The 14,996-nt window shown below is 32.7% G+C and overlaps 2 protein-coding genes across 2 annotated transcripts; one reads left to right on the top strand and one right to left on the bottom strand.

The window, feature by feature from the left end:
- The first annotated feature begins 2,402 nt into the window (after positions 1-2,402).
- LOC145000291 (Nucleic acid-binding proteins superfamily) lies at positions 2,403-7,621 on the top strand. The gene is made up of 9 exons (XM_078959490.1): positions 2,403-2,789; positions 3,049-3,208; positions 3,352-3,413; positions 3,534-3,693; positions 3,823-3,943; positions 4,489-4,570; positions 6,997-7,088; positions 7,183-7,261; positions 7,354-7,621. Exons 1-9 carry the CDS (start codon positions 2,514-2,516, stop codon positions 7,486-7,488), a joined length of 1,167 nt encoding a protein of 388 aa, XP_078815616.1. The 5' UTR covers positions 2,403-2,513; the 3' UTR covers positions 7,489-7,621.
- On the bottom strand, positions 7,489-8,665 carry LOC145000292 (oil body-associated protein 1A-like). Its single transcript, XM_078959491.1, has 3 exons — positions 8,438-8,665; positions 7,956-8,359; positions 7,489-7,879 (listed from the first exon to the last, which is right to left on the bottom strand). Exons 1-3 carry the CDS (start codon positions 8,572-8,574, stop codon positions 7,689-7,691), a joined length of 732 nt encoding a protein of 243 aa, XP_078815617.1. The 5' UTR covers positions 8,575-8,665; the 3' UTR covers positions 7,489-7,688.
- Positions 8,666-14,996: the final 6,331 nt, after the last annotated feature.

Genomic DNA, 14,996 nt, shown 5'->3' with positions numbered 1-14,996 from the left:
TTAAGTATTAAGTGTTTAATGAGAAGTCTTTGGATCTCTTACGAGTACGTTGGGCGTATGTAGGAGTACGCTCAGCGTAATGCATGGATCAAGCTTTGCGACTTGTATGTTGCACATCGGAGATCAGTATGCGGGGTGTACGAGTTCAGTATGTGGGGCGTACTCCCAGGATGCATATTTTGGGTTCTTTTGGGCCTTGAGCCTTTTGGGGGATTCGACTATAAGATGTTGAATCAGTTATGGGAAGCGTAAAATGGTCTTTTACCCTTTATGAAGATAGATTATTGGTTGGGCCTTGGATTTTGAGAATTTATCTTAATTATTTATTAGGGATTATTTGGTTATGTAAAATGTAAGGATTCCTGTAGCAGTAGCTCATGTGCTCGGTTATCTTGGATTTAGGTGAGTCTTATCACTGTACCCGTGGGTCGAAGGCACCAATGTCGACCCACTAGGATATGTTATGCTAGTTGTCTCTATGACTCTTACATGGTATGTTGGGCTAGGCCCATTGTATGTTACGTAAGGTGCTAGTTGTCTCTATAAATTGTGCATTTGTATGTTAGGTTGGGCCCATTGGTTTGGCAGGGCTAGGCATATTATGGTGGGTTTGACCCGATATGCGGGCTAGGCCTAATGGTATGTATGGTATATAGTATTTTGGGGAACCTACTAAGCTTTGTACATACAGATTTTATGGTTATGATTTCAGTCACGTCCGGTTCGAAAGGGAAGGGTCTGGCTTGATCGCATCACATCCACCCATGTTTCCGCAATATGATGATTTTGTGATTATACTCTGCTGACTGTATTGTTACATATACTTTTGAATGTTTGAATGAAAGATAATTGGTGTTTGATTGAATTAAAAATGAAAATTTTATCTCATAATTTTTGGGACGTTACAGAAAACAAAATTGAAAATGAGTTCTAGAGAGAATGTACAAATCTAACAAGAATTTTAAAGAGAGAAAATTAATTTGAAACAAGTTCTAGAGAGAGAAAACGAATTTGCAACAAGTTCTAGACATAGAAAATCAAATCTGGATGAAAACAAAGAACTAAATTCGATTTCTAGAGCAAAAACTCTCCTAAAAACAGAAAACTTACAACATTGAAGCTTGATGTAAGATTCACGAATCAAATTGTCATCATGGATCAATTTCTTGAAAAAATTGTTAAACCTTCAAGAACCCGCTCTGATTCCACATGTAGGATCCCGGAATAGATGACAAATTTGAGAATAGTAATGATCAATGTGAATCAAACATAATGAAGAACACACAATGTAAATAATTTTTTATTTAAGCTCAATCAGTTCTAGAAAGAGTTTACAAAATGAGTCATATAAAAATTCTCTTACTAAATTAAATCTCGCATGTTACATAAATGAGAGCATCTCACTTTCTATTTATAGAAAAAACTCAACCCATTACACATCTGAAGAGGGTGAACTAATTACAATACCCAATGAGAACTTTGCACCCTAATAGTTTGTTTTGTCACTCCCTCCCCCATATTCAACATATATATTTGAATTGATACCGCCATTACCATGCTAATCACAAAGAAACATTATCAAATACGGATCAAAATACAAAAAAGAAAAACTAGGAGGAACTAAAAATGTAATTTAATCGATACCTTCAATTGGAGTTTTTTTTTTTTTTTTTTTTTTTTTTTTTTTTAATTTTATTTGAACAATAATTTTGGGATAGAAACAATGTCTTATTATATTACAAGGTGGGTCCTTTGACTCACCAAAATTTTCAGCATTTAATATAACTTATATACTATAAAAATTAAGACGTACCTTAAAAAAAATTAAATGGCCTGCCTTGTGTGAAATAAAAAAAAATTAGGAACAAAAACAAGTATTAGTTTTTTTTTAAAAAAAATATACGTTTGAAAAATTCATTGGATTACCACTTATAGTTAGTTGGGGCATCTAGTTAAAATCATATTAGTTGGGGCATCTTTTTATTCTACATTGGATTTTGCAGTCGTTTTAAAAAAATTAATACATATATTTATAAAAACTAATTTTTTAAAAGGTCCAATTAGTTTGGTTGAACCGCTTATTTGGCAAACCGACGGTTCCCACTTATTTGCTACTAAGCAGTTTTTTGAGATAAAAACCGATAACTTAAAAAGTTCCCGGTTCAACCGATCGAACCTGATGAGGTCTGGTTTTCAAAACCATGTTTCCACCGATCCGATTGAAATTGTTTATGTAATTTTCTGTTCTAAACTTGTTAGCGAAATACTATAATTTAAATAGATTTAAGATTTAAAATACAGTTGATAATTTAGGGATGTGGATTGACTGGATTCGTGGTGTAAGAAATATAGGAGCAAATGGGAGAAACGACAACATGTGGGCATGAACAAGACACGACGACACACAAACTAATCCAATCTTTTCATCTTCTGATCGTTATGTTATCCATGGAGGACGTCCCATTGCTTCTCCTCCTATCCTAAACCTTTTTCCCTCTCTCTGCCACCGGAAAATGCAATTCTCCGCCGCAATAGGATCGCCATATTCCTCCGTCTCTCGCATAGCTTTTCTCTCTCACTTACTCGCCACCGATGTTTCTGCTTTGAAAACACCACCGCTTAATTGGAACTATTCCCCCACCAATTTCTTCATTTGTCGAAGCTCTTTAACCCCCAAAAAACCCTCACCTTCGATTTCAGCCCCCAAGGTTTCCACCTCCGACGACACCTCCAAAACTCAGCTTCTGGATCTTATTGACGAAGACGACGACGTCGTTCGCCAAGCTCGGGTGTGCTTTTATTCTCTTTCTACTTCAATTTTTCTGTTAGTGTACCCTTTTCACCATTTGACCCAATATCAGTTAACACATTATACATAACTGACTTAATTGTGATTCACAAAGCTAATTTCAGAAGACGTTTGATAACTATATAATCAATCCCAGCAATGAATCCCTAATGATCGATATAAGAACATGAAGAAGAAACATTATTGTGTTCATTGGTTCTCAATTTTGTATCTAAAACTTTGTTTCTGCAAAGAAGTAGAGATCTGCTGATTGGAAAGCAGCAAGAGCTCATTATGACAACGGAATTGTATATCAAGGCAGAATTGAGGGATCCAATGGAGGTGGTTTGCTAATTCGATTTTATTCTCTTGTTGGATTTCTTCCATATCCACAATTGAGCCCATCGCACTATTGTAAAGGTATGCTTTTTCAACCCCATAACTTATCATAATCATTCAAGTTTCGACATTAAATTCAAAATCGTAAATTTTTTTGGACATTGAATTCTTGTGATTACTCATCACCTCAACTCTAATTATGGTGTTCATTGTAAATCATGTAGAGCCAGAAAAGTCCATCCAAGAGATTGCAAAAACACTAACGGGTACTCTTATTTCCGTTAAGGTACTTTTCTACTCACAAACGAAAACCAAGTTTCTTCGGTTTCTACTTTCTAAACCTTAAATTCTACAAAAATAAATAAATAAATAAATAAATAACATCGGTGTACTAAATGCATGTTAGGTGATCCATGCGGAAGAGGAGAAAAGAAAACTTATATTCTCCGAAAAAGAAGCTACGTGGTCGAAGTATTCAAATAGTGTAAAAGTTGGAAATGTTTATGAAGCAAGAGTTGGATCGGTTGAAGACTATGGTGCCTTTGCTCACTTGCGATTTCCAGATGGTAACTAAGAAGTTAGTTTTGTAAATATGTAAAACTATAAGGACATTTGAGTCATTTTGCTTCCATAGGAGTTTTTATAGAAATTAATAATGTAAATTATAAAAGAAAATGTTTATTGTTGTGTTGCAGGTTGTTATCATCTTACTGGACTTGTACATGTTTCGGAGGTGTCGTGGGATTTGGTTCAAGATGTGAGAGATATCTTGAATGAGGGAGATTTAGTGAAGGTCAAAGTCATTGGTGTCGATAGGTGAATATTTTTGGGGGTGCTATTTTGTGATGCAAGAGGAAATAAAGATCTAATAACTAAGTCTAATTTTTAATAGGGATTTTTTTAATATGTGTTCTAAGGATAAATCTAAAAAATATTAATTGAAGTATTAGTTATAAGAAACATTCCTATAATTAAATGTGATAAACATTAATTATGTGTAAAATTACCATAATTAAATATAAAATAAATTAATTATGGGAAGTGATTCGTACACAACAGTTTTTTGTGATACACAACAGTTCGTGCATTATATAATTGTACAATATATCATTTTAAAGCACTAATTGTTGTGTATGGAGAAAAATTATTGTGTACAGATCAATTCCTATTAATTATAAAGAATATTACTTATAATTAATATGTATCGTATTTTATTATGGTAGTATTTTTTCATAATTAACACTTAAATTAATGATTCTTATATGTGCATTTATGATATATATTAGAAAATCCTATAATAAAATTTGGGGAATGAAACCTTTTTGGAAATTATTTTCTTTTAATTAGAGAGCATATTGCAGGAATAAATCAAGAATTACATTGTCAATAAAGCAACTTGAGGAAGATCCGCTGCTAGAAACTTTGGAGAAAGTCATCCCTCAGGTATAAGCCTCACTTAAATTACAACATTAAATTATTTACTATTTGTTCTTATTTTTGATCTCTCGTCTCTTCTCATTTTAATATCAATGAATATTATTAAAATTAATAAATATCCTAAAAATTGTTTGTTGCAATATAACGATGAACAGAAATTAAATACACTCCTATCTTTTACTAGTATTTCTATTTATCTTTTTATATAATATTTTGATAAAATTAATTATATTTTAAGATCTTTATCATTATTTTATATGGGTCGAAAGGTAAACAGGAAGAAAAATAAAAGATTATTTATTTTTTCAAAGATGAAATAGTCATTTATGGAAGTTACTCGGTCCGAAAAATATCATGTCCAGTATATACAATAGTGATTGCACATTCCATTGGAATGTAATCCAAGTCCAACTATGTTTACTAAATCGGCTAAACATTATAGAAAATGATAAAAGATCAAGAAGAAAAAAGAAAAATAAGGCGTCTAATTATGATGGTCAACCTATATATAACATTTATAAGCTAGTTTATCTTTTAATTTTTTGTAATTTAATAGTATTTGATAAAACAATTAAAATTGCTTATAAAAAAAACTATTTTAAATAGATTATTAATAATTTTATGATGTTTTTTCCATAAATTTTCTTAATACACCTCTATCTTTATATATACTAAGGTTGTCAAGATCAGGATCGAGATTGGAATCCTATGATCCTTACAAAAAAATATATTTATAACTTATAAGTTCAAAACATGAAAAATATCTCCAATAGTCAGTTTTCTGTTTAAAACCTATAAAAACTTTTAAAAATTTGTCACAAAAAAAGTAGCCGGTAAACTGGTAGTAAATATCATAAAGTGGTAAATTTAATTAAATTTTTTTAATTTTTTGTTTTTTTCTTTTTAAAAAAAAAAAGGAGAGTTTGATCGAATCTAGGGGTGTGCAAGGATTAATTAATCCAATTACAAGCCGATCGATTTGATTGGAAATTCAATTACAATTGGGTTAGATCGGATGCTAAATTTGAAAATCCAATTGGATTAAATTGGTTTTTGGATCATCCTGAAAATTTAATGGATAACCGAATAGAACCGATCCATTTGGATATCTAGTTTTAATTCAAAAAATATCCAATATTATTATCCATATCCAATTAATATTATTAAGTATTCAATAAAAATAAGTTGAAGACTTGAAGTTAATGTTTACTTGGTTAGTCTTATACTCTTATTTAACATAATTGTTTGCAATTTTATTTTTTGTTATTATAGTTATAGTTGATATTCAATAGAAAGATATTAGAATTGGTTTGATAACGGATGACCAATGGATTAAACCAATCAAAAATATACAATGGATTAAATCGATATAATCCAACATCCAATTGGATTGATTCCATTATTTATACCTAGTTGGATTGGATCGGTTAACGTCTAATAGATGATTGGATTGTATCAGTTCCGTCAAAATCCATAGATTTGAACTGATGAACACCCTCAATCTGATCGGATCCCGATTCTATGATCCTACGATCTTACTTGCAATCTTACCTCAGATACGATTCGTATGCGATTTGACTAGTTTGTCATACCTAGTGTTTGTCATATCGTAAGATCATACGATCAACATGCGATCAAGATTGGGATTTTGACATAACATTAAATTATATACATGTTTTTTTATATAATTTTATTTTATATTTGTTAGCTTTTAAAACTATATTACTTTATTCATCCGGACAAAAAATCTTCCAACAAAACATAATTTTGTTTTATTTTTCAATGAAAAATATCTCTATAAATATTATAATGTTTTTATTTATTTGCAGTTTATTTAATTATATAAAAAACCATATATATTAGAGACTTTTATTGAACTTTCATATTTATTTATTTATTTATCCTTTCTAAAGAAAAAAAAAATTCGTTTTTAAAAGATTTACATTTGACAATCTTTTTGTTTTCCGTTTGCCGTTTTTAAAAGATTCACATTTGACAATCTTTTTGTTTGGACCAGTTTTTTTCTTCATTTTTCATGTTGTGTTGTTTACAATGTTCACAAACTTTTTCTTTGGGCCACTTTTCATGTTGCTAGTTTTCATGTTATGTTGTTTATAATGTTACTTTTGATAATTTCCACGTTGATAACATTAAATTACTAACATATTGTTGTATATAATCCTAAAAATTTTAAACATAAAATTAATACATTAAAATTTACAAATGTTTGAACTTTTATGTTAAGGTTAAATTACTAAAATTAGTAACATATTGTTGTATATAATCCCAAAAATTCTTAAATCTAAATTAATACATTAAAATTTGCAAAATATTTGAACTTTGAACTTAATAATTAGGTTAAGGTTAAATTACTTAAACATCATGTATACAGATGAGAATAAAAAATAACGACTATAACATATCATATGCAGGATAATTCAGGTGGTTCTACTTCGGACGACTATGTCATCGACCCACTTCCAGGTCTCGAAACAATTGTCGAAGAACTAAAGCTAGAAGAAGGGTAATCATCCATCATATTCATATTCATATTCACTCAACAAATCTCTTAAATTAAACCATCTATCCTTTCTCACTTCTCTCATTCCCTCAAACAGCATAATCGACATAAAAATAACTCGTCAAGGATTCGAGAAACGAGTTGTATCACAGGATCTCCAACTTTGGCTATCAAATGTAAGTTTTGCTTTATATAATCATCAATTCATCGATCAAAATCCACTGTAATCAAGTTTCAAATCTCACAATCTTTCTTCAAACTGTTACAGGCACCCCCTAATGGAAATCAGTTCACACTCCTTGCTCGAGCAGGAAGACAAGTACAGGAAATACAACTCGTAACTTCACTCGATCAAGATGGGATCAAATTTGCATTACAGAGAGTTTTGGAGCGAGTTCCATGATTTCTTCAAATTTCGTAATATACATAAAGAGTTTATTACAGAGATCCAGATCCTACTTATTGTACAGAAATCACATTAAACCTGCAACTATCGTCGTTTTTTTTACTGATGTATGGTGTTCGTGTTCTTCCTACATTCATAGCATCAGATTCTTTATTCTAGAAACGAAGAACATAACAAAACATAAAAATGGAGTTTCTTCAAACGAAAACCCTAGGAATAGGTTCCAGAGTAGGGTGGCCGGAAGGCTTGCATTCGATCTCTCGTACAACAGTTTTGAGTCCGACTCCACCGGCGTTTGCTTTTGGGTGAATTCCTAGGGATAAACCTTCCATATACGCTCTGTTTTCCCTTTCCTTTTGGAACGAAACACCATAGCGAGACTCCACTTCTGTAATAATAATCGATGGATAAGAGTTCTTACACAGGTGCTAAAAATGGCGGAAATCAGGAAATGTAAATTGTACCTTTAGCAAGATTAGGGTAAAGCTGGCCATCACGAGTTAGAGCCATCATCACCTGCGGTAGACCTAACGGCAGCTGATCGCCTCTATCCACCTGCCAAAAGTGAATCGTCTTCCCGTAAGTTTTCGCCACCTTCTCCAGATCTTGCCGCTCAACAGGACCAGGGACGCCGGGAAGGAAAAGGACGCCGCTCTTCACCTCATACTCGTGGCTGTGCCACATCGGTTTTTCTGAATCCGGCAAGGTTAAGAACAGTTTTTCTGTTACGATGTATTCAACTCCGATTAACCGGGCGTCGGCTTCTGGACGATCGTAGATCAAGCACTGTCTCATTTCCTCGTTTTGATGGCCGCAGTAGTGGTGCGCTTCCACTTGTCGCGTCATATCGTCGGCGTAAAAGTGAAATCTAATAAGAAATCAATAAAAGTTATTACTCCATGATTTGGATCACAATTGAATCTGTAATTTATGATTTAAAACTTACGCGCAGAGGTGTTGGTGGATTTGTTTGGTTGGGCCGAACGATTGGATGGTGGAGGCGGCGGTGTCTACTAGGGAGGTGCCGACGTGGGTCTTTTCTCCGGGAATTTCAGTGTGGGGTGCTACGTTAATTGGATGCATTTTCGATGTGATTGCTTTTATGAAAAGATCAGCGATGGCGATCTCCGGTGAGATTGATGGAGGGGGAGGGGTTCTTATTCTTAAAGCTCGGGGAGTGACTGGCTGAGTTGCGTAGTGTTACAGGTGGCAGTGAAGGTGGACATAGGTGGCGCATTAAGTTAACCACGTGGCAAGATGCATGCTTCTTTCGTTTGACTATTTCCTAGAATGGAAATGTTGTAGGAATGTGACGCGTGGAAACAACGGTTTAAAGGGGATTCTAAGGCCGAAGATAGTTGTAACATTCCTGCCACATCAACTTTTTTTTTTTTTTTCTGTCGTATCATTTTTTTTCCACCTTGGTAGCAATTTTTCTTTAAGCCATCCGGAGTGTAGGGTTATTTCACGCATGAGATCCTATGTGGCAAGCCAACCTATGCGTGAAAACCGTCTTAGGTTCCGATGAGTTTGCTGTGAAGTGGTTGTCAAGACGCATGAAGACACATAAGATGATTGGTTAATGGTTAGGCTAAATGGAGTGGTCACCACCATCTCATCGAAAAAGTGTTGTCACCTCTATGTCACATTAGCTTCACCACCAATCCACTACACCTTAGAAATGGTCATCACTAACAATATTTATTTTTTTTTTAATTTTTATTATCTTTTGTAACATTTATATTAAATAAAAAACATATTCTTTTTGTAACATTATATTAAATAAAAACAACCCACTAGATATTGAAAAAGGTTACTACTCCACATCATTTATATTTTTATTTTTTTAATTTTAAAACATTAGATTAAATAAAAAACATTATTATAAGTAATCATTTTACTAACTAAAAAAATCAAATAAACATATTATTAACTTTTAAAATTAAATAAACATAATTATATATAGCAGATAAAAGTAAAAGGGTGTAATAGGATTAAGTTATAGAATTTTAGGGAACAAATTTGTAACTTCAATTAAAACATTTATAATATCCACCCGCTTTACTTGGTCTTCTTCACCAGATTTCACTAATCGGTTTTTTTTTTTCTTTTCTTCTTCGATGGATTAAAAAAAATCCAACAAAATTAAAGGGCAAATGGTAAAAAAAAAAAAAAACCAATAGAAAGCTCCATCTTCCCATCCACGCAACACCACGAACACCAGCCCTTGGAGCGGTGTTCACGCGTCTTTGATCGTGTCAACTTAGCATCACGTGTCTTTTAGAACACCCCTTCCTGATAGTTTTATGACAGTTTCCATTTTCTCTTATTCTCTCTCATCCTTTTTTCCCCTTCACTACCAACTCTTGACATTTTCTCTCTTTCTCTCATCCTTTTTTCCTCTTCACTACCAACCCACCGGTGAACACCATTTCCACAACCTAGTGGGTTGGTTGTGGAATGCTAAAATATCTACGTGATGTTGAGTTGGCTGATGGTTTGGATGTGACCACTTCCCATAAAGAGTGATAGCATTCTTAACATTCCTTGATTTTTTTTGTTTTTCAAACTTTAATAAATTATATTTTTTAAAACACATTTCATATTAAATAATTCTTATTTAAATATTAGTGGAACCTTTATACAAAACAAAATAAATAAAATAATGTTTTTCACAAATTGATGACCATGTATCTCCAATTTCCCAAAATAAAAACTCAATCACATTTATACTTTCCTTACTCGATCTCTTTTCATTTTCTCGGTATGCCTACAACTACTGTTTCTTGAAATACATCCTCACGAAAGATTAGGGGTGGTTTATAGCGAGGCAAGGAGGCCTTGGCGAGAGCCACACTCCATAGACTAAAGTAAAGGCACATAACCTATATTTAGTTGATATATTTATATTTATATATACTTATCAAAATATTTATAAAAGATATATTTTTATTTGTATCACATATATCTGAAACACTTTTCAATTTCTTTTTATTAATTATTATAAATTGATTAATAATATTAAATTAATGCAAAAACTAAATTATAATAATAAATTAATTAAACTACAATATTAAAATATCATATTTTACTTTTATTTATAAAATTATGACATTAACATTTTAACATACTATAGTTAACTTGTTAGTTTATATATGTTGTCATATGTAATCAATTGTCATTTTAAAGTCATAATTTTTATATAATTTATGATTTTATATAAAATATTTAAATTGTTAATTTCAATATAATGTTAAACGGTTAATTTAAATCAAAATTTTAGTTAAACTTGAAAACAATCGAGAGGTTTTTTTTATAAATAGTTAAAAGTTATAAATTATATTGTTAAACCTAAATTGTAATCTTAAATTAACATAAAAACCATGAAACTATGTTTTATAATCATTAAGAATTTTCAAATAAATAACTTAAAAATAACTAACAATAAGAATAGTTAAAAGTAATATTATATAAAAAAATATTAATGTTATCTTTAAAAAACAAAAACAATGTTTGTTGTTTTAAATAGTTATAATCAAAGAAACTAACAATGGTCATCAAATAAATTTAAAAAAAGCTAAGTTTCTGAAAGCAAATTAAAATAACTAAAAGTTTTCAAATACGTCATTTTAAATAATTTACAACAACAATAGTTAAAAGTAACATTATATAAAAAAAGTATATTGGTACATTTAAAAACAAAAACAATGTTTGATATTTTAAATAATTACAATGATAAAAATAAAAAAAATCTTAAGAAAATAAACTTTTTAAAGTTAATTAACCATAACAACAACTATACATATCATTAAACCATATATTTTATTTAATTTTATTCATGAGTAACCCATTTTATTCATGAGTAACCCGCAAGTAGAGGCCTTTAAGACAATTGAGATTATAGAATTTTAAAAGATTTTTACATTATCATATAAATCAAAACAAACAATGTTTTTACCAACTTATTATAAGATTTATTATATAAGATCAAACAACAATGTCATTGATATATTTAAAAAACATATATTTATACAAATTTCAAATATATTGTTGTATTCTATGCAACACTTAGGTATTCGCCTAGTATCTTATAAAGCAAACATTATTTCTTGAACCTCATGCATTTGAAATTTCCAAGACTATTAAACTTATATAATTTAATTTATGATTAACTGAAATGTTGTGATTTGTAACTTCCAAAACTCTTCAAATCATGCGATATAATCGATGGGTTAAATGAAATATTTATCCTATATAAGAACATTGTAGCTTGCATATTGCATGTATGTCAACACAGAATGGTAGATTATATTGGTAGAGTTTGAAGAGTTATACGAGTGGTTCCATGGATGTAAGAGAGCAATTGCAACTTTTATAAATGTAAATGTAAATTTGGTGCATGTAAAGTTTTATATATTAACCAAGCTTCAAATTTGAGTATGTGTGTAAAGGTATACTTAAGACAATTTTTTTAATTTTATGTGTTATGGAAATTTTTATAATCACAATATAATGAAGTGGGACTAATAATTACTTCTCATGAGCTTTTGTTAAATCAATCTTTATGCTACATGTATGTATCTTTATGTCGTCTTTCTCTTTTATGTTAAGACAATTTATCTCTCTGTCCAAGAGAACATTATTCAACATGTATTTTATGCTATTAGTTATATGTTATGTTAGTTTCTATCATTTATTTTGGTGTAAATAACATCGTTGAAACGTTTGATAATTGATTTTGATAATGTTGTGATAAGTCGGAGATGGTAGGATTGAGATCAAAGGTGGGTGTAGAGTTGGTTCCTTCTCTTGATATTGTAGTACAAAGAAAAGAGATAATCGTGAGACAACACCCGAGAGTGGTTCCCAAGACGAAGCTATGATGATCAAGTTAGAATTGATTCCGAGAGAAGATAGAGAATGTCTGAGAGAAAAAGAGTCCAGTCCCCTTCTCCATGGAGAGGAAGGGTTCTTGTATACCTGATCGAGACTGATTTTATTGAGCCTTACCTTGTGAGACAAGACGTAATGGATCCGTATTGAAGGATCCTCCGTCACGTCTTTCTGATCTTGTTCCCCCATTGGCTAGAGGGGGATCTTCAGTATAATGATGACCGTGGTTGTCTTCAGATAGGCAAGTGGAGCTCTTCGATTGGCTCCACGTTTGTCGGGGTATTTCTCCTGAGGAGAAGAGGCTAAGGTGCAGTTCTACCCCTTAACCGCCATACCAACGAGTCCATGCAAGCGAAGTCCCGGCCTTAGCCTCAGAATAGGTATGACCAGACCAAACTCTAGCTAGGCCAAGCTTGGTGCTAGTTTGACTTTACTTCTTTAACGTTTTTCCTGAATGATACATCAATAGATAAAAATGAGTTTACAATTATTATTCCAAATTGTTGGTGATAGTGATGAATTAGAAAGAATGATTTTAAATATGATACAAATTTATTGTTGAAAACCAAATATTATTATGTGTTATAAAAATACATTCATTATGTTCTCCCAAAATTTATATGTATGTATCCATTTTTTAAACGTTTTTATAGTAACTGCAATGCTTGGTTTCCGGTATGAAATTATTTGCCCATTTGTTTATTTTTCTTTGGGACTCGGCATGTTGGAAGCCTCAACACGGCGTGTCGAGATGACTTTAGCCGCAGGGATTAATAAACCAACACGACGTGTTGGTAGCTGAGAAGGGAACCCTAATTTTTAGGGTGTTGCACCCTATTTAAAGGCCTTAAGTCCCTTGGTTGGCCTCCTTAACAGCCTCCTCTATCCAGAAACCTTATAATCGAGTATCATATTTCTTTGTTGTGTGTAAGCTTGTGGATAACCTTGGGTGTTCATTTTTGGTGCTTTTGAAGGAACTTAAAAAGCTTGGAGTTGATTGGCTTGAAGAAGAGGACTTGGATCCAGAATCACCATCTTATTTGCCAAGTATTTGAGGTATCAAGTTCTCACCTTTCTTGTTAGTTGCTTAGATCTCTTCTTGGGTTAGATTGTATACTTTTAGCCATGGTTGGTAGGATGTTGGGAATTAGGATGTCACGAATGCTTATTCTTTCAGATCTAAGGTCTACATGAACTCTTTTGGCATAAAGGTGTCAACTTTATGGACTTAATGGCTTCATGTATTCATTAAGTCCTTCTTTTAGTCCCCTTTAGGCATTTGAGCTTCTCCTAGCCATGCATGAGCATAAAGTTGGAAACTTTATGAGGCTTTCTAGATTTAAGGGATCAGATCTGCATTTTTGTGCTATGTCTTTGATGATTAAGTGCTTAATGATTAAGCTCTCACTCTTTTAAGCCTAGGGTTTGGGTTTTGGACCCACTTCGGTGGTCCTAGGGGTAAATTCGGAAACTTTACCCTTCTAGATTTCATTTTTTGTAGAGATCTGAGTTTTGGAATTCTTGGATTCGTTAAAAATAGCTTAATACATTAAGTTGTTGGACTTTAAGAGAACTCGGCATGTTTGTTGGAAAACACGGCGAGTTGGCTTGGTTTTTCCCGATCTGAAGTTGGTAAAGAAACACGGTGTGTTGACGGATAACTCGACGTGTTGGGCCTTCAGGGACTTTTAACCTTTGACTTTTATCTTTTGACCAAGTATGACCTAGGGGGTACTTGAGGCAATCTGAGTGGTAGCTAAGGAATGATTATTGTTGTCCATGAGGGGTTGGGTGGAGCTGATATTCGGAGCCGGGACCTATTCAGCTATCGTCCAGCATTCGAGGTGAGTTTCCTCACTGGTTTATCGGGTCTAAGGCACCAAGGCCGACCCTCATTTGATGATGTTATTATACTTGTTGTCTGTGTAATACCTGTATGTACTTGCATATGTATGTTTATTGGGCGGGGACCATTATGTGAGTGTGGGCGGGGACCGTATCTCACTATTACCTGAGTGTGGGCAGGGCTCGTATCTAATTATTATCCAAGTGTGGGTGGGGCCCATATCTTATTGGGTGGGGACCGTTATTCGAGTGTGGGAGGGGCCCGTATCTCACTATTATTCGAGTGTGGGCGGGGCCTATATATCAATTGGGCGGGGCCTGTTATATGTTATGTATGGTATGTGTGTTTTGGGGAACTCACTAAGCTTTGTGCTTACGGTTTAAGTTTATATTTCAAGTACATCCGGTTCCAAGGGGAAGAGCTATAGTCTTTAGACCCATTTGGTAGTTAGAGTGAGAGAGGGACATGTAAACACCTCTATAAATATTGGGTTTGTCCACTTGTAGAGGTGTGCTTGAGAGATGTAGAAGTGAGTGTATCAGTGTGTGTTAATTATGTAGTCTAGATCTAGATCTTTTTTGTAACACAATATACATTCAATATATCTCTTAAACACCCAAATCACCATGTTCAATTGTGAAAGCTTTAATTCCACATGCCAAACCATGTTCTTTGTCACTACAATTGGTATCAGAGCGGGTCTTCAAGTTCAAGGTGGTATTTGAAGAACGATTCTCAGTTTGGCAAATTTTGTCGCAATTTGAAC

The sequence above is a fragment of the Lactuca saligna genome, chromosome 6, assembly GCF_052625555.1.
Source record: "Lactuca saligna cultivar CGN05327 chromosome 6, ASM5262555v1, whole genome shotgun sequence".
NCBI lineage: Eukaryota > Viridiplantae > Streptophyta > Magnoliopsida > Asterales > Asteraceae > Lactuca > Lactuca saligna.
The sequence above is the reverse complement of the archived record's forward strand: the minus strand, read 5'-3'. Positions and strand labels throughout refer to the sequence as shown.